The sequence below is a fragment of the Nematostella vectensis genome, chromosome 13 (genome assembly GCF_932526225.1).
Source record: "Nematostella vectensis chromosome 13, jaNemVect1.1, whole genome shotgun sequence".
Classification (NCBI taxonomy): Eukaryota; Metazoa; Cnidaria; class Anthozoa; order Actiniaria; family Edwardsiidae; genus Nematostella; species Nematostella vectensis.
In genome coordinates this window covers 11,922,835-11,940,593 of record NC_064046.1, presented here as the reverse complement: position 1 = coordinate 11,940,593, position 17,759 = coordinate 11,922,835, and the positions used below count along the sequence as shown (strand labels likewise).

At 42.2% G+C, this 17,759-nt stretch overlaps 1 protein-coding gene across 3 annotated transcripts; it reads left to right on the top strand.

The window, feature by feature from the left end:
* LOC5519511 (MAGUK p55 subfamily member 7) lies at positions 1-17,315 on the top strand. 3 transcript variants are annotated; one of them, XM_032364273.2, is made up of 17 exons: positions 1-242; positions 2,264-2,382; positions 2,923-3,000; positions 3,167-3,250; positions 3,601-3,780; positions 4,587-4,668; positions 5,258-5,343; positions 6,564-6,641; positions 7,047-7,178; positions 11,586-11,650; positions 12,009-12,067; positions 12,213-12,296; positions 13,363-13,443; positions 13,542-13,613; positions 13,908-14,110; positions 15,677-15,814; positions 16,814-17,315. In XM_032364273.2, the coding sequence occupies exons 1-17, from the start codon at positions 221-223 to the stop codon at positions 16,988-16,990; spliced, it is 1,740 nt and encodes a 579-aa protein (XP_032220164.2). In that variant the 5' UTR covers positions 1-220; the 3' UTR covers positions 16,991-17,315. The 3 variants fall into 3 exon arrangements, with proteins under 3 accessions (XP_032220164.2, XP_032220163.2, XP_032220165.2); XM_032364272.2 differs by having other exon boundaries at positions 2-242; positions 13,533-13,613; XM_032364274.2 differs by having other exon boundaries at positions 224-242; positions 2,264-2,516; positions 13,533-13,613.
* The last annotated feature ends 444 nt before the right edge of the window (positions 17,316-17,759 follow it).

Genomic DNA, 17,759 nt, shown 5'->3' with positions numbered 1-17,759 from the left:
TTTGTTTGTATTTGCAGGCCCGTTTAACACTCGCGTCTATTTGCTCACCAACGTCGTTTGATAGATTGGACTTTCAATGTTTGTCTCGAGGTTAACCCAAGCGGGGCATAGATGCGTTGTTGTTAATAATATGGCTTACAGATGAATCATAGGAACAGAAGTCCTATTTTTGCAATTATGTCTCAGTAGGTTTTGGGTCCTGAAGAGTCGGGAAAGATAAATGGCTTCAATTCCGGATCCTTGTAAGTAAAGCTGACAACAACAAACTCATACGAATATACTTGCGCACGGAACGAATGTACATAGCTTATACACAGCTAGCCTAACACACTAAAACATAGAAAGGTGAAACATAGAAAGGTCCTTTTATTGTACAGTTAAAATTGAGCCTTTTCTTATTCAGAGTCTTTAAAGGGTCTTTGCAAAGCAAAGATTGCGTTCTTTTTTATAAACAAACGCCGACAGAAATTAATGAACTAGGGTAATCATGAAAGGTTTTCCGAAATAGCATTACACCTATACACAACAGTATAAGCCACTTTTGATGATTACTAAAACTTTTACAAATTTCTGTCAGGACTTTGATGAGTTGAATAACAAGTGAATGATGTTATCTCTTGAATCTCAGAGTCATTTTCTGTTAATTTCAATTGCACTAAACGAAGTAGGCACCACACACAGCGAAAATTTAACACTATGCAAATTGGTCTGGAATCCAAAATAATTTTTTTTAATTTTATACTGCGTTAAAAGGTTTTATTCATTTTTTCATGACGATATAGTAAAAAATGCTATTTGATTTGAGTCAAATGGATAGAGGTCATTAGTTTTAAAGATATGCGCACATCTGCGTGCTCTTGGGGTAAGAGTTAACTACCTAGAAATCTAAATAAAGCGTAGACGTGGACTGCCTTGATGTTGCTAAAAGCATCTATAAAAGCATCTTTTAGGGCGAAACGACAATTAAATGCTATTTATAACAAAATTGTTTATTTCGATGAAGTCGGATGGACCATACTCCCGGATAGTCGTATAATTAAGCCGATCTGCCTTGGCGTATACTGTTTTTTTTTTGTGAAGTTAAAAAAAACATAAACATCTATATTTTGCAAAACCTCGGATTTTAATTCTTATTTCACACTACTATTTTCACGTCGAGAATGAGTGAAGGTTTGTGACAAATACACAATAGTATGCATATGCTCACCAAATTCCAATGGCTCCTTAGTAAATACATTTTACCGAGAAAGATAAGAACTACACACAAGTTATGTCAATATAAATTTAGCTACAATGACATCTAAATTGGGCTGGAATATTTCGCGGGGTGTAAAATATTGGCTTGGCGCCATTTCGCGGGTACGTTTTTAACGATACCCGGTAGGTTATTTAGTGCCCGATATTCGTGCTGCCTTGAGCCTTATGGGCCACAAACTCATGACCGTGATGAAGAAAGGAAAAATTGTTTAGTCAAATTACACTAGTAGGTTATTTGGAAAACCAAGAACGTTTTCTAATCCGGCAGCAATTCGCTGGGCTCTCAAATCCGGAACTTTTCGCTATTGATAGTTTTTTTTTGGTGTGCGGATTATTTTTAATACCCCTCCCCTCCCCCTTTTTTTGCTTCTGCCGTGTATGTATTCATTTTTCGATTGGATACCTAATATTTTGTGTAAAAGCTCTCGAAGGCCCCTTACTTCTCACATTTCTATTTCAATACTCACTTTGTTTTTTCGTTCTGTAATTGGCTTTTTCTGTATGGTTTTGTTTTATTTAAACTTCATTTACTAAAACGTCATCCTTGCTTTAATAGTAAGGTTATCACCAAACCGTTAAATGTAAATACATGGAAATGATCAAGAGAAACCTACGCCTCCCAAAAACAGCAGAACAACTAAACGAAGAATCCGGTTTCTTGAATCAAACCATTAGGAGCTTTTAGGCCAGAGTACACTAACAGTCAATTATATGATAATTGTGTGTATCATGCCAAAAATTCTACATAAATAGTACAAAATTAGAATAAAAGGAGTTTATTGGTGCGTTGTTTTGTATATAATACTTGTATGATAATATAATTTGTATTGATGCGAACTTGACGTCATAGGTTTAAGTAGTTTTAATGGTATAATATATATGAAACCTCCCTTCACCCTCGATGGATCTGACAAAGACATTTTCAATTGCTATTTGGAATATTTCAAGTGCGATTTAAGTCCTATATTTCTTGGTCATTGAGGCGCCATTTTTGCTTTATTCACAGCTTTCCAGCGTTTAATTTCATGCCTTGAGGAAATCCGAGGCAAATTGGAAAACAGCAAAGATGACTTCAGGTTTTTAAGCAGTTACTTCCACAGTCAGGAGTTTAAAAACTTGTTTAAGGTTAGAAATCTCCAAACAAATTTAAAAAGCCTCTTCAATTGGAAAATCATCTCATCAAAGTACAGTATTGTATAATAATGCCGTTTGTAAGTCTTCAATTGAACGCATCGGGAAGAAGGTTCAAGCTAATACCGGTATGAAAACGTATTTATTATCATTATCTTTGAGTGTTGAAAACCGCAATGAAATGTTGTAAATTTGTAGGACTGGTGAAGCTGTCTAAACATTGATATTTTTTGTGTTGTTGGCTTTAAATTGTTGTTTAATTTAAGGGGACTCTTTTAGGTTTTCTTAACTAATCTTGTAAATAAATTCAGGTAATGCAAGCTAATATCTTCAGGTGTTCGTAAATACAGTTTTCAAATCATAAACCAAATCGCAAATCTAGTAAAAAAATATGAAAGCATGGACAGTTTATTGTTTTGTTAGATAAAACGTTTGTGCTTTGAAGAGCGACAAGTGATATGAAAAAAATGTATTCGTCACACAGAGATATGAATTGTGGATAATAGAATTATAGCATTTTATTTTAAAATTCAGGTGCACACATCGGTATCGACGAAAGACATCTACCGGAATACAATTGAGAGAGAAAATGCGAGCGAAATGGCCACCCAGGTAAAAAAAAAAAAAAAAAAAAAAAACAAGACAAAGAAAAAGATTCATATTATCAGACTTGACATTTCTATGTTGGATTAAAGGCTCTACTACGCTACATCCCCTTTGGGGCGACAGATATTCAATATGCAGACTGAATTGAATTAGAGAACGTCTTTTCCTCAAGGTTTTAGATACGCTTGGTAACCTGGCGCAGCCGGATGAGGAGGCGTGTGAGTTAGCTCAGTTGCTAAGCAACGTGCACATTCAGGTAAAAGAACGCTTATATTAATAGTCCATTTCCAGTCTCGTACCCAGGCGCCGCCCCTTGCATTATGGAGAGGCTTGAAACGGCGCGCGGTGCATGGCGGGTCAGGATAGCTATTTCAAATAAAATTGCATTCATGACCCGCAGTGGTTAATGGAAAAATCCTGTGGAAACCATAACATGTGGTGAGTCCTGATCTCGAATGGTTACAGGCACATAAACAAGAATGCCCCTTTCAAATCCACATTTTTACGCTTATTTAGTCGATATCCATGAGGTAATGTGGGCTACGTCACACGGATTCTCCGAGTTCAACTTTATTTGAAATAGGTGGATATTTCTCCTGCTCACAGGGGATGCTGTCAGCTTATGACAGAGTTGCAGAAATAGACGTATCACAGCAAAATCAGGAATCGGGAACAGTAATTGGCGACGGAGGACAGAGGAATGAGAACGGCTATAAGGGCAGTGACTCAGACTTGGAGCTCGCAGTAAAATATGTTCGTCTTATCAAAAGTGGTAAAGAGCCGCTAGTAAGTGCCAAACAAATAAGTAAACCGAATGACCAGCTATTATAAGCGACCAACAAAATGGTCTTCTTCTTAGCCAATCTGGACTCAACATCTAGGCGGCGTCACGCTAAGTGCCGCCTAGTGTGACAATTCCAGATTGACTGAGAGGGAGACTATCAGTAAAAGCATCGAACAAGGCAATAAACCATCCAATCAACTAGCAAACAAACGACCAACCGATTAGCCATCCATCAAACAACCTAAGAACCGATCAACCAGATGTCAAAGGGAAGCAGCAGTGCGCTAAGAGATCACGTGACCTTTTTGGCGGCAAATTCAAACCAAAATAATCACATAAATGGCTGCGCCTCACGCCAGAGCACGACGAAAAAAAATGAAATCTTTAAATAAAACTAAACCCTTTCTGAAAAAGCTCTGAATAAGTTGCGTTTTAGCTCGGGTAGTGAGTTTCACGCAGAAGGCCCGGCATGGGCAAAGGCCCTGACGCCAAAGGTTTTGCATCTTGTGCGTGGTACTGCAAGTCTTTGTTTGACCTTAGATTGTATGCCTCAGATCGGCCAGGCTCTAAAAGGGACTGTAGGTAGGCCGGAACATAACCGTGGAGACAGCGATGAACAAGAAGAAGGATCTTGAAACGGATTCTAAAGACAACAGGGAGCCAATGTAGATTAACAAGGACAGGAGTAATGTGCGAGAATCTGGGCAGGACATCATTTTATCAACCATATAATTCCCTGATTGTAGATGCCATACGAGAGTGCAGCATTTCGAATGAGGTGTATCATATTTTTTGTATTGATTATCAGGGCGCGACCGTAAAATGCGACGAGGACACGGGTGACATCGTGGTTGCTAGGATTCTGCGAGACGGGATGGTGGACCGCAGTGGTGAGTAAATGCATAAACATAAAATAATCACTACTAACACATCTTTACAAAATGGAGGGGGGGGGGGATGGTGTCTGAATATTCACGTAACCATAGTGACGTGACAGTTCTGTCATCGAACCGTATTGTCATAAAATTATGAGCCAGATTCCTTAACAAAGTTCCGACTTACTATCAATTACTATACAATTTTGTCTAGTATTTTTATAGCCTGCTAGCTGGATCTTATTTAGGTTTAATAGGAAATAATTTGTTATCGAACATCGGTGATCCTGTGGCACACAAAGAGACGAGGAGCCCTGGATCAATTTGGACCCAGTGAACCTCGGCCTTTGTGCGTTTGTGAACCAAACATTTTTTTCGAATAACTGAACGTCAAATGATAGGCCATGTAGAAGCTATCGGAAGATTTCACCACATTGGATTGGTTTGGATTGATGCAACACAGACGAAGAACGGGAATACAATAGAACAATAAGGGTAATCTAGCCATTCATGTTAGGGCTTACGTGCGGACTTCTACACTTCTCAAAATAAAATCTGGTGGTGGTAGGCTATTTTTTTAGTTGCATTCAAATTGTACTTCCAGGAACACTTGGTGTTGGCGATGTCATACAGGAAATTAACAATCAAAGCGTCATCGGCAAAACAGCGAATGAAGTGGTGGAAATAATGGTAAATTTTAATTTTGATCATTCTAATAAAATGGAATTGGTTGGAAAACTTCTACAAAGCACACTCATTTCCCACCCATCGGTTGATGGGATTGTTGTGAAAGGCTGTAGACGGGCCATGAAACCGAAGATGTTGGTTAATTTTGAGCTTTTTGAGATTTCCCATATCCTAGTCATAAAGGGGCTTGGATGGTTGATGGACATAGGCCGCGTAATTCGTTGAAGAAATTTACGAAAATAGAGCTTATTTTTTCCATCATGGGTTGCAGATTGATTTTATATCCCTCTACCAGCCACGAGGAAGACATAACTATATAATTTTTTTTATTTTGGACACCTAGGTATATTCAGCTTTAGTGTAAATCCGCTCACATACTATCACGAATCTCGCAATTTGATTGGCTCCCGTACTCACCATCTATTGAGCCATAGATAGTGAGTAGCGAAGTAGCCGGCGTTTTCGCGACAAAACCGGTTATTTATTACTGAGAATTATTAAAATCGTCATTTATTTGAAGGTAGTTTATGAGTGGATTGATACTTTAAAACAATTAGACTATAAGTTCGAGTTTTCTATGAGCCTACGCGCCTCGTTGACTATCTATTGACTCATAGAAAACGCAAACTCGTAGTCTAATTCTGAAGTATACCCCCAGGGCCAGGACTACGTTATCATCGTTTTATTTATGAATAGAACTCTCGCGGTTTTCTGACTTTTCGCTTCCTCTTATCAAAGTAAGTAATCATGTCAGGACCTTATATGTTCCTATGAGCATGGCATAAAAAGGGTATTTTGATAAAAAGTGGAGACGCTTCTTGACGACAGACGGTCTACCGGGAGAAGAGGGTCTATGTTGGTTTTAATTCTTTTCTGTGTGTAATCCCGTGTGAGGCAGCATACAGCCGATTGACAAAAGATTGTCCTCAACCGGCTTTGCGATTACGCGACAAGCCCGCATGTAAGCATGGGTAGAAATACAAAATCCATATAGCTGCCACCTCTATGCCTTAAGTTATGCGTTGGCTAATATATGCAACTAGGCGCTTCTCAGTGCTTTTTACCCATGCTTACATGCGGGATTGTCGCGTAGTCGCGAAGCCGGTTGAAGGCAACCTTTTGTCAAACTGTATACAAGTCTACCCTTTAAAGATTGTGTGAGAACGTTAAAGAGAATAGTAGAATTTCCTATTGTCCTCCGAACGTCTTGTTTTTATCACCAGGAAAGACTCTCCGGGTCTGTGCTATTCAAAGTCATACCAATGAAAGCTGTCGATAGAAAATCAACGGCAGACACTAAGGTAAAACAATTACGCAAGCACACAAGTAAAAAAAGTTTGGTAACATATAAGCGATAGAGGAAATAAATCCAATGCGTGAACCATCAAACACATGCGTAAGAAATAAAACAGTTCTCATGTGCCTGCAAGTCAGATAAGCCCTCTGGCAGTGACCAGCCCCCCCCCCCTTCCCCTGGCAGTGAACACCCCCCCTGACAGTGACCAGAGCTCACTATGCTTACTAACAATTCACAAAAGTGGCGCACTTGGAGCCTAGCTCTGCTGTGCCTTCCGCACCAAAATAACCGGTGGAAATTCAACAAATGACATTAAATAAATAGGAATGAAAACAAGATAACAAATGTGTGATTGATTAGGGCTCTTTAATATAACTATGGACTAACCATGAGTCTTTGCGATCCTAAGGTGCGTCTTCGCGCTTTGTTTAACTACGACCCTGCGAACGACGACTTGATCCCGTGTAAAGAGGCGGGGCTTCCACTTGTTAAGGGGGACATATTACAAGTCGTGAGCAGAGAGGACCCCAATTGGTGGCAGGTGGGTAGAAAAGGGGTGGAATTTCCTTGTGAAAGAATGTCCATTAACCACTCCTTTTGTTATTGTTATCATTGAAAGTACAGCGGTTTATTCTCAAGGAAACTTCAAAATAGTAATTTACGAATGAAGTCTGATAAGTTATTGACTATATTTTATTTAAAATATTTTGGTTACTTGCTTGAATAAGCCAATGGAAAGGGATGCTTTTTGTGACTAGGAATTGAGCGGAAGCGTAAAATGGCGGCGTGATTGGCCTTCTTTAAAACGCCCAGCTTACAAAAGCGCCAGCTTGTTATTAACATCCCCCTCCCCTCCCCTCTCCCTTAAAATTAAATGCAAATCCGCAATCGGGAATTCAAAGAGGGGGAGCACATATTTTGGCTTAAAATTGCGAACACATCCGAATTTCGTGGAGTTTCCCTTTTGCTATCCCTTTGTCTCTTTTATCAAAAAAATTGTCTACAATTGAGGGAGAGTGTTAATAATATAATAATAATAATAATAATAATAATAATAATAATAATAATAATAATAATAATAATAATAATAATAATAATAATAATAATAATAATAATAATAATAATAATAATAATAATAATATATGTTTATTATTCCCTATTGCAGTTGAGACTGAATTGCAGGGAGAGCGCCAACAAACTTACAGTACACACAATTGACAATTAACATATTTTACAGTTACAAAATCGTTTAGTCTTTTGGTTTTTGTCATCTGTATGCGCCTCGTAGTACCCGACCTAAGACTGTATTTGGCGGGTACTACACATGTCCTCGAGTCCATCAGCTGTAGGACGGGATGCTCGGGTGGAAGGTTGGCTACATACTGGCGGCATAGATTATTGCGGCGCGTCCCAAGTCAGGAGACCAGCTGACACTAATGCATTATCGTAAGAAGTGTCTGGAAAAATAATCCGCAATGCACGCTTCTGGGTTTGTTCCAGGGATGATGATAGGTACATTGGCAGATTGGCGAATACGACGCAGCCGTATTCGACTATTGATCTGATTAACGAACAATAGACGCCCACGAGATTATTATGGGAGACGCCGGATTTTTTCAGTTGCCTTAGGGCGTATAGTCGCTTGTTGGCTTTCTTGACTATAACATCGCAATGGGCCTCCCATTTCAGGTCGTCTGTGATGGTAAGTCCGAGCAGCTTAAAACTACGTACGCGTTCTACGACCGTGTCACCGATGAAAATGGGAGACCACCTCGCAGCTGTTATAGTCAAGAAAGTCAACCGCCATAGATTTACATTTTTTCGGATTAAGCACCATATTATTGTTGGATGCAAACTGGTAAATGTCACTAACTAAGTAGTTCATCACCGGGGGGGGGGGGGGGGGGGGGAGTTCCTTGGGACGATCTCAAGAATAGTTAAGTCGTCGACAAATTTCGCACGCGGGAACCATTTTCTCATAAGGTCGTCTACCATAACGGCGAAGAGAATTGGGCCAAATTTGGTCCCCTGCGGAATACCTCCATTGATGGCGTGAAGGCTTGAGGACAAATCCGAGATCTTGACAAATTGGGTGCTGCCCTCGAGGAATGCAGCGATCCAGCGCACAATACAGGGGTGGAGGTCATAACCGCGAAGCTTGTCCAGGAGAATCTTTTGGTCGATATGGTCGAAACCTTTTTTGAAGTCTGCGAAAAATAAATACCCAGCACAGTTCCCACGATCCAGGTTATAAAGCAGGATGTGCAATAAATAAACAAGTGCATCTGTTGTAGATTTCCCACTGGCTGCAAACTGGTTGCGGTCGAGCTTGCGCATAATAGGGGGAAGAATCCTGCTGAGGGTAAAACCCTCCATCACCTTGGCTACTTGGCACGTCAGCGCAATAGGCCTAATATCGTTTTCCACCGTACTGGAGGGCCGCTGTTTTGGGATCGGACACGTAGCAGCGCGCTTAAGTATTGGTGGAATGAAGCCGTCACGCAGTGAGGAGTTGTAAATATCAGCAACTACCGGCGCCAGCTCAAACGAGAAAAGTTTCCATATGACGTTTGGAGTAGCGTCTGGACCAGGGGCTTTTTTAACCTGGATGGCGCGCAGGGCGAGGCCGGCTTCCCTTGGGGAGATTAAATAGCTGTCTGGGATTTCCTGTACTTGGATACTACTAACATCAGCTGGAGTTAGAGGGGAGAAATCAGACGTCAGTCCGACAAAGAACTGGTTGATTTTCAGAGATCAAGAGTGGGCGTGATGTTGGATCTATCGATCAGTTGACAGTACCACTGGTCACGACTGGTGGATGATCCTGAGAGACTTTTGACGTTCGACCACCACTTGTCAGCACGAGTTTCCTTGAGGCCCTTGACTTTAGAGTTGTAATAGGTGCGCTTGCTGTTCTTGATAGCGGTCTGGACTTGGTTGCGCCAACTGTGAAACTCGTGCGGATCCTTTCCGTGCGCGGCGAGCGCGGACTGCCTTCTAGATATAAGGGTCTTGATTCGAGGAGTAATCCACGGCTTGTCGGTGTTGTGCAGTCTGACAGACTTTAGGGGTAGAAAGTAGTCTATTCCTGCCGACATTACTTGGGAGAAAAACTCCCACTTCTCTTTGCAAGATGACATTGAGTACAACGACATCCACGAGTATGACGTTAGCCAGCGGCCAAACCCTCCTATCACACTGTCCCTGGTATCGCGCAGAGTGACAGCACACTTTGCGGGTTTCACAGCGGGCGTGGCTGGATGGATCATAACAGTAAAGTGGTCACTGTTGCTGATCTTGGGCAGTTGGAGGGGAGAGGACCAGCGTTTCGGGCTATTTGTCAGGAACCAATCCAAAGTACCAGAATCCCGGGTTAAGACTTTGATGGTTTGCGTCAAGCCACATTTACGGCGAATAGTAGCTGCTGAGAGGCGAGTAGAGGTTGGGTTGAAGTCCCCTGTAACCGCTATTAAGCAGTCCGGGTGGGATGTCAATAGGGTGTCGACTGAGGACTGGATGTGTCTGTACAGGACTTCATTATCCTCAGCAGTAGCCCGTGGCGGATGGTAAATTACAGCTAGTACCATGAGCGAGACGGGTCTAGGGAGTCGTCTAGGTCTCATCTGGAGCCACAGGGTCTCGGTAATGCCTCCAGAGAGCTCAAGCTCAGGCAGTCTCTTACAAGGGATGGTGCATCTCACGTACGCAGCGACTCCACCATTGTGGGATGGGCGGTCTTTGCGAAACAACACACAGTCTCTCATCTGCACTGCTGAGTCTGGGATTTGCTCATGAAGCCAGGTCTCGGTAACGCAGACGGAGTCAGCAGAGTTCAGCGAGCAGACACTCTCGAGCTCGTCGATTTTTTGAGCGAGAGAACGGGTGTTACAAACCATCACCGACGGGATTTGAGCCGCGCGAGTAGTCCCGGAGCTGTTCCCTTGGGGTACGGCCGAACGTGTAGTCGTAGTAACGCCAGTATGTAAATTATCGTGGTCAGCGAGATTCTTTGAGCTTCGTAATAAACTGTTCCTGTCTTTCTTACCAGATCGTTTTCCTCTGTATTTAAAAATTCCAAGCTGCTTGGTCTTAGCGAAGAATTCATTCCCAGAATTCGAAGGACACCGCTGGTGCCGTAGTGAATACAGTTGGCGTCTTGAGTATTGAATAATGGGACAAACGAGCTCTTCGCGATTATGCAAATCAACGGTTGAATATGGCGGGTTGATTTCCCTTGTAGATGGGGATCGATTATCAATCTCGCACACGAGGGCCTGATCCGTCTGGCTGTTGGTTACTCGAGGACCGGGGTTCAACCTGACATCATTAAACACAGTGATATCGATCGGAGGATTGTGGCCAGGAATAGCTAGTGACAGACATTCCATGTTTGCACGACTTGGTGGTAGGTAGCCGGGAGTTAAAAACTCCTGAGTCGGCAATCCGTCAGCGGGAAGGTTGAATCGCGCGCCGTAAACAGAAAACAATTGCTCCCGATGATGGTAGAGGTAATCCAGATGACGTAGATGGATTATGGAGTTGATAGCACAGGCAAGAAACCAAAAGATTTACCAAAATGTACAGAGCGAGAATCCGTATGGCCGTCATTACTGGCGCCTGCGCATTAAGGGTTAGAACCCTTTGAACCTCAGATGCGTACCCTCTCGATTCTAAGTTTGAACTTAACATTACTAGTGCTGTAAACTAAGTGCAAATAAAACTGGCACACTTAATTTGGGGCCCCGCCGTTGTGTGTTCCGCACATATGGTGGAAGCTAATAAATAAATAAATAAATAAATGAGTGAGTGAGTGAGCGAGCGAGCGAGTGAGTGAATGCACCTTGTGTTCCAGTCCGAAAAATGGAGTGTAAATTTTAACTAAGAACCCCTCCCAGCCCCCCCCCCTCCCTTAAAATTCAAATGATAAGCAGATTTTTGTTTATTTCAGGCAAGGAAGGAAGACGACGTTAATAACACCATAGGCTTGGTACCGAGCAAGCAATTCCAAGAAAAGTAATACTTCCAGTAATTTCATATCAAACATATTCCCCAAGGATAGTGTCCTTCGTTTGCATTGCCTTATATGGTCATTGATGCCTATATTTATAAGAGCTAAAGTTTTCCCGCTCCCTGATCTCCAGAAAATATGGTGAAAAATGGTGATTCCTGTCAATTTGAGACTCGTGGCAAGAATTTGTAAAAAAAAAAAAAAAAAACCTGACAGCTTGGCCAATTTTTATCTCACTAATATTGAAAAGCCCTTAGACCCAGGCCTCCCAGAGATTGACCGAGCGGGTTTGAAGGTCACCCAAGTATTGATATGTATTAACACTGCAAAAGTTTAAAAGAATTTACTTTTTTTTTGCTTCAGGCGATTTCTATTTGATCGACTGTTCGCAGAAACAGAAAACCATAAACATAGCAGCGGTGGTAAGAAAATATTCGCTCGTGTGCGGATTTATTTTGAAGGTGTTTTTGTTGATGCTGATCATGATGGTGGTGGTCGCGATGATCATGACAATTCTGATGACAATGATTTCCATATAAATAATCAAATTTTTTTTATCTAAAATAGGTGTCAATCATGTTAAAAACTTCAGATGGAGGAAGAGAAAAAAGAAAGAGCATAAATTATCGGACGCTCAAAAGGATGAAACAGGTACAAAGATTAATTCATTTACGTCACATCAAAACATACTGTCACCTGGTTGGGGCGTTGGGAGCTGGCCTACAAAGTGGGTGTTCATTCACGTCACATCACAACATACTGTCACCTGGTTGGGGCGTTGGGAGCTGGCCTACAAAGTGGGTGTTCATTCACGTCACATCACAACATACTGTCACCTGGTTGGGGCGTTGGGAGCTGGCCTACAAAGTGGGTGTTCATTCACGTCACATCACAACATACTGTCACCTGGTTGGGGCGTTGGGAGCTGGCCTACAAAGTGGGTGTTCATTCACGTCACATCACAACATACTGTCACCTGGTTGGGGCGTTGGGAGCTGGCCTACAAAGTGGGTGTTCATTCACGTCACATCACAACATACTGTCACCTGGTTGTGGCGTTGGGAGCTGGCCTACAAAGTGGGTGTTCATTCACGTCACATCACAACATACTGTCACCTGGTTGTGGCGTTGGGAGCTGGCCTACAAAGTGGGTGTTCATTCACGTCACATCACAACATACTGTCACCTGGTTGTGGCGTTGGGAGCTGGCCTACAAAGTGGGTGTAGGGGAACTTAAGACAAATTTCGGGGACAGTTTGACTGAAATTTAATTCGTATTGAAGAAGACCCGGGGGCATGCAACCCGAGGTCACAACACTGTTACGATATGCCATGATGTCACGGATTGTCATGGAACATGTCACGGCATTCTAGACATGCCATGACACCATCACGGCATGTCACGATTGTCCCAATATATAGCGATATATGTCACAATATGCTCTGATATTCCACGGCCTTGTCACGACACCTGTCACGTGACTAACGACGGCATTATCAAGACATGTCACGCAATTGTCACGATATGTCACTGCATTGTCACGACACATGTCACGGCACTAACGACGGCACCACCAAGACATGTTACGCCATTGTCACGATAAGCAATGATATTTAAAGGCATTGTCACATAACACATGTTACCTCACTCCCGAAATGTCACGCCACTGCAACGATAGGTAACGATCTAGTAACAATTGCCTCCACCTGTCCACAGATGGCGACAAAGCACTAACGTATGAGGAAGTGACAATGTTTTCTCCAGTCAACGATAAACACCGGCTGGTAATATTGATTGGTACGAGATCAGCAACTGCTGTTTCTTCAGTTTCTAACTTTGCCCATGCTTTCAAAGAAATCCAAGCTGACAACACGTTTTTTTTCAAGGGCCGCCAGGAGTAGGGAGGAATGAATTGAAGAAAAGACTGCTTGCTTGTGACAACGAGCTATATACAACGGCCGTACCGCGTAAGAATACAATAAATCGGTATTTTCCCATCGTTTATGAAACGGTTTGACTTGTTTGCGATGTTGTTTTGTTTTTTGATTTGAAAATACAACTTTCCCTGTATTATCTGATACTTGAGAAATTGAATTGAGCCGTTTTAGGTGTGGGATGGGTTGAGATTCACCGTGCTTCAAGAGGATTTTATTCACTTCTGAGATGAACATATCATTTGCACATGGTTTCAAAGTCTACGGAACCACGCGTAACGCAAGTCGGACCGACAGCTCTTAAGTATTTTTGTTTGACCCTTACAGATACCTCTCGGAGGATGCGTCCATACGAGGCAAACGGTCGAGAGTATTACTTCGTGTCACGCACTACCATGGAAAACTACGCACAAAATAGCAAGTTCATCGAGTACGGCGAGTTCCGAAAGTGCCTGTACGGGACGTCAGTAGACTCTATCAAAAGAGTAATTCGCACTGGAAAGATGTGCATCCTAAAAGTTCAACCCAAGGTACGAAGGATGTAGTAGAAGTGATGGGGGAGATAGTTAGAAATGGGTGATTCCTGTTGCCTGTTCACGAGACGCCCTATCTTCATTCTGGAGATCCACCTTCTCGTGCTTTACTCTCAAAATCCTAGAGCCTGTGGTCCATTTTAGAAGTCATACAGCTAGTATTCTATTCTCGAAATAATCTTACAGCCGGTGATTAATTCTCGGAATAATCCCACAGCCCGTGTTTAATTCTCGGAATAATCCTACAGCCCGTGATCTATTTCCGGAATAATCCTACAGCCCGTGATCTATTCTCGGAATAATCCCACAGCCCGTGTTTAATTCTCGGAATAATCCTACAGCCCGTGATCTATTCTCGGAATAATCCCACAGCCCGTGTTTAATTCTCGGAATAATCCTACAGCCCGTGATCTATTCTCGGAATAATCCTACAGCCCGTGATCCATTCTCGGAATAATCCTACAGCCCGTGATCTATTCTCGGAATAATCCTACAGCCCGTGATCTATTGTCGGAATTATCCTACATCCCATGTTATATTCTCGGAATAATCCTACAGCCCGTGATCTATTCTCGGAATAATCCTACATCCCATGTTATATTCTCGGAATAATCCTACAGCCCGTGATCTATTTTCGGAATAATCCTACAGCCCGTGTTCTATTCTCGAAATAATCCTACAGCCCGTGTTCTATTCTCGGAATAATCCTACAGCCCGTGTTCTATTCTCGAAATAATCCTACAGCCCGTGTTCTATTCTCGGAATAATCCTACATCCCATGTTATATTCTCGGAATAATCCTACAGCCCGTAATCTATTCTCGGAATAATCCTACAGCCCGTGTTCTATTCTCGAAATAATCCTACAGCCCGTGTTCTATTCTCGGAATAACTCTAGTGCTCGTGGCCATTCAATAAATTATACAGCCCATGTTTGTTCTTGAAATAGTCATACAGCCCGTGTTTTATTCTCAAAATAACCCAAAGCTTGTGGTGTTCTATTCTCGGAATAATCCTAAATTCCTTGTTTTATCTCGGAATGTCTAAGGCTTATTGCCAAATTCGTTGTTGCGCGACCTCCCAGAATCGAAAATTCCTTTCTTTGTTTGGGAATAGCGCATAGTCAATCAAACCAAACATCAAAACCAGACGACTTTTTCTAATCCTTTATAGCCAAATTCGTTGTTGCGCAACCTTCCAGAATCCCCGCAGCAGCGGTAGCACTGAGATAAAATTAAGGAAAAATGAGAATGTGTTTGAAAATTGTTATAGCCAAATTCGCTGCTGCGCGACCTGCCAGAATCGAAAATTCCTTTCTTCGTTTGGTAATAGCGCGTAGTCAATCAAACCAAACAATCAAAACCAGACAAACCGCCCCCAAAGCTTGTGTCTGACTACGCGCTATTCCCAAACGAGACAAGGATTTTGGATTCTCGAGGTCACGCAACAACGAATTTGGCTGTGATTGCTTTATAGATATGATGTTGTGCCGGCCCTCCCAACGTTCGAGATCTCTCTTTACATAACTATTATGAGTAGCTGTTGTGAACTGTTTTATTGACAGGCGGCCAAGATTTTACGTCGCAAGGAATACAAGCCATACTTTGTGTATATCAAGCCACCTTCACTAGAAACACTCCGCAGTACACGAGTCACTGTCAAGAATAAATCGGATAGGCGCAAAGGGATGCGATATTTCAAGGTATGGTCACGAATATGTCGGTTAGGGGCAGAGTCAAATGCAGTATTGCAAGGTATGAGGGAAGAAAAGCTTCGTTTACACGTGTAACGGTCAAGAAAGGTCGGATAGCCTTAAAGGATGGGTAATTTTAAGGTTTGAGAGTAAAAAAAAAAGCTTCGTTTACACGTGTAACGGTCAAGAAAGGTCGGATAGCCTTAAAGAATGGGTAATTTTAAGGTTTGAGAGTAAAAAAAAAGGCTTCGTTTACACGAGTCACGGTCAAGAAAGGTCGGATAGCCTTAAAGGATGGGCAATTTTAAGGTTTGAGATTAAAAAAAAAAGCTTCGTTTACACGAGTCACGGTCAAGAAAAAGTCGGATAGAAGCAAAGAGATGCGATATTTCAAGGTATGAGGGCAGATAAATGCTCCGTTTCACCAGCCACCATGGTACCTAACAAGTCAGATAGGCGCAAAAGAATGCGATATTTTAAGGTCTGAGGGTAGACAAAGCTTTGTTAACACGTGTAACGCTCAAAGATAAGTCGGATAGGCGCTAAAGAGTGGGTTATTCTAAGGAATGAGGCAGGGTTCACTGTCAAGAACAAGTCGGATAGGCGCAATGGGATGCGATAGTTATAGAAATAGACAACGCCTGTCACACACGGGGCATGACTCATTCACCCTCTTACATGCGCATACTAACGTATATACGCACACACACAAAAAGACAAACTGGATATCCGTCCCAGGGATCTAAGGGTGGGGGTGGGGGGGTCCCTGGGATCTATGGGGGGGGGGGGGGGAGGGAGGCGCCACACACCTTATTTGCTATACGTCCCTGAATTAACGACTAACGACGTTAGATCTGGAAGAATGCTAGCCTCCACTCACCCCTCTTCACATCACTCGACGTACTAGGTCTTTCTCGTAAACTCGTACGTAATAGTGCTGTCGCACTGGGTCAAGCCGATAAAAGCAATAAGACAACAAATAAAAACATGATTTGTTTTTCTTGCTAGGATGAAGACCTTCACGATATGATTAAAGCAGGAGAAGTTCTGGAACAGGAGTATGGCCACGTGTTCGACCTGACTATTGTGAACGACGACCTCGATAACGCTTTCAACCAGCTTCGGAACGCCTTGAACAGAGTCGCAACACAGCCCATGTGGGTGCCAATAGAATGGACGCAGTAACGCACGCGCACAAAGCTATGTTTAACCTGACGACGACCTCGATATCGTTCGAAACGCCTTCGTACAGTCGTAACCTGAACCATGTGGGTGCCAATAGAATAAACGCATTAGAGCAGGCGCATTAAGCTATGATTGAACTGACTGTTATGAACGGCGACCTCAATACCCTTTGAAAAGCCTTCAACAGTTGTAACCCAAACGATGTGGGTACCAATGGACGCGGTAAAGCAAAAAAAAAAAAACTTTACTTTTACGAGTGCTGGTGCAATAACGAATGCGCACGCACCACAGCATCATCATTGCAACATAAAACACCCACTGCGGACATCGAGGACAGTTCATTATTTTAAAGAGAGTTTCTTAGGGAGAAGGGTTTGGGGATAAAAAGAGAAGGGTTGTGGGATGAAACATCATTTGCAAAAAGAGGAAAGGGGGCTTAAAATGTTACAAAAAAAGGACCTAAATAAAATGTATATGTGTCAGGGGCGGATACAGTGGGGTGGAATGGGTCTATCTAGCAAAATCAAAACAAAAACACGATTGTTTGCATCAGTTTATACGCATCATTATTATGCTAATACTATTACATTTTCGTGTTAAAAAAGTGCCATTTAACATTTGAGATAAATAAAGGCGGGAAGGCAACGAAGACGTATATACATTTTGTAAATGAATAGAATTTTATCAAGAATAAAACATAAAGAATGATAACATGGATCATACGAACCGTAATACGGAGCCGACAATAGAGATGTCCATTATTGATGGA

Coding starts and splice junctions, on each gene's coding strand:
- LOC5519511 (XM_032364272.2), top strand. CDS start 221: ATGGCTTCAATTCCGGATCCTT. Junction 3,001..3,166: donor CGAGCGAAATGGCCACCCAG/GTAAAAAAAAAA, acceptor CTTTTCCTCAAG/GTTTTAGATACGCTTGGTAA. Junction 11,651..12,008: donor AGCAAGCAATTCCAAGAAAA/GTAATACTTCCA, acceptor TTTTTGCTTCAG/GCGATTTCTATTTGATCGAC.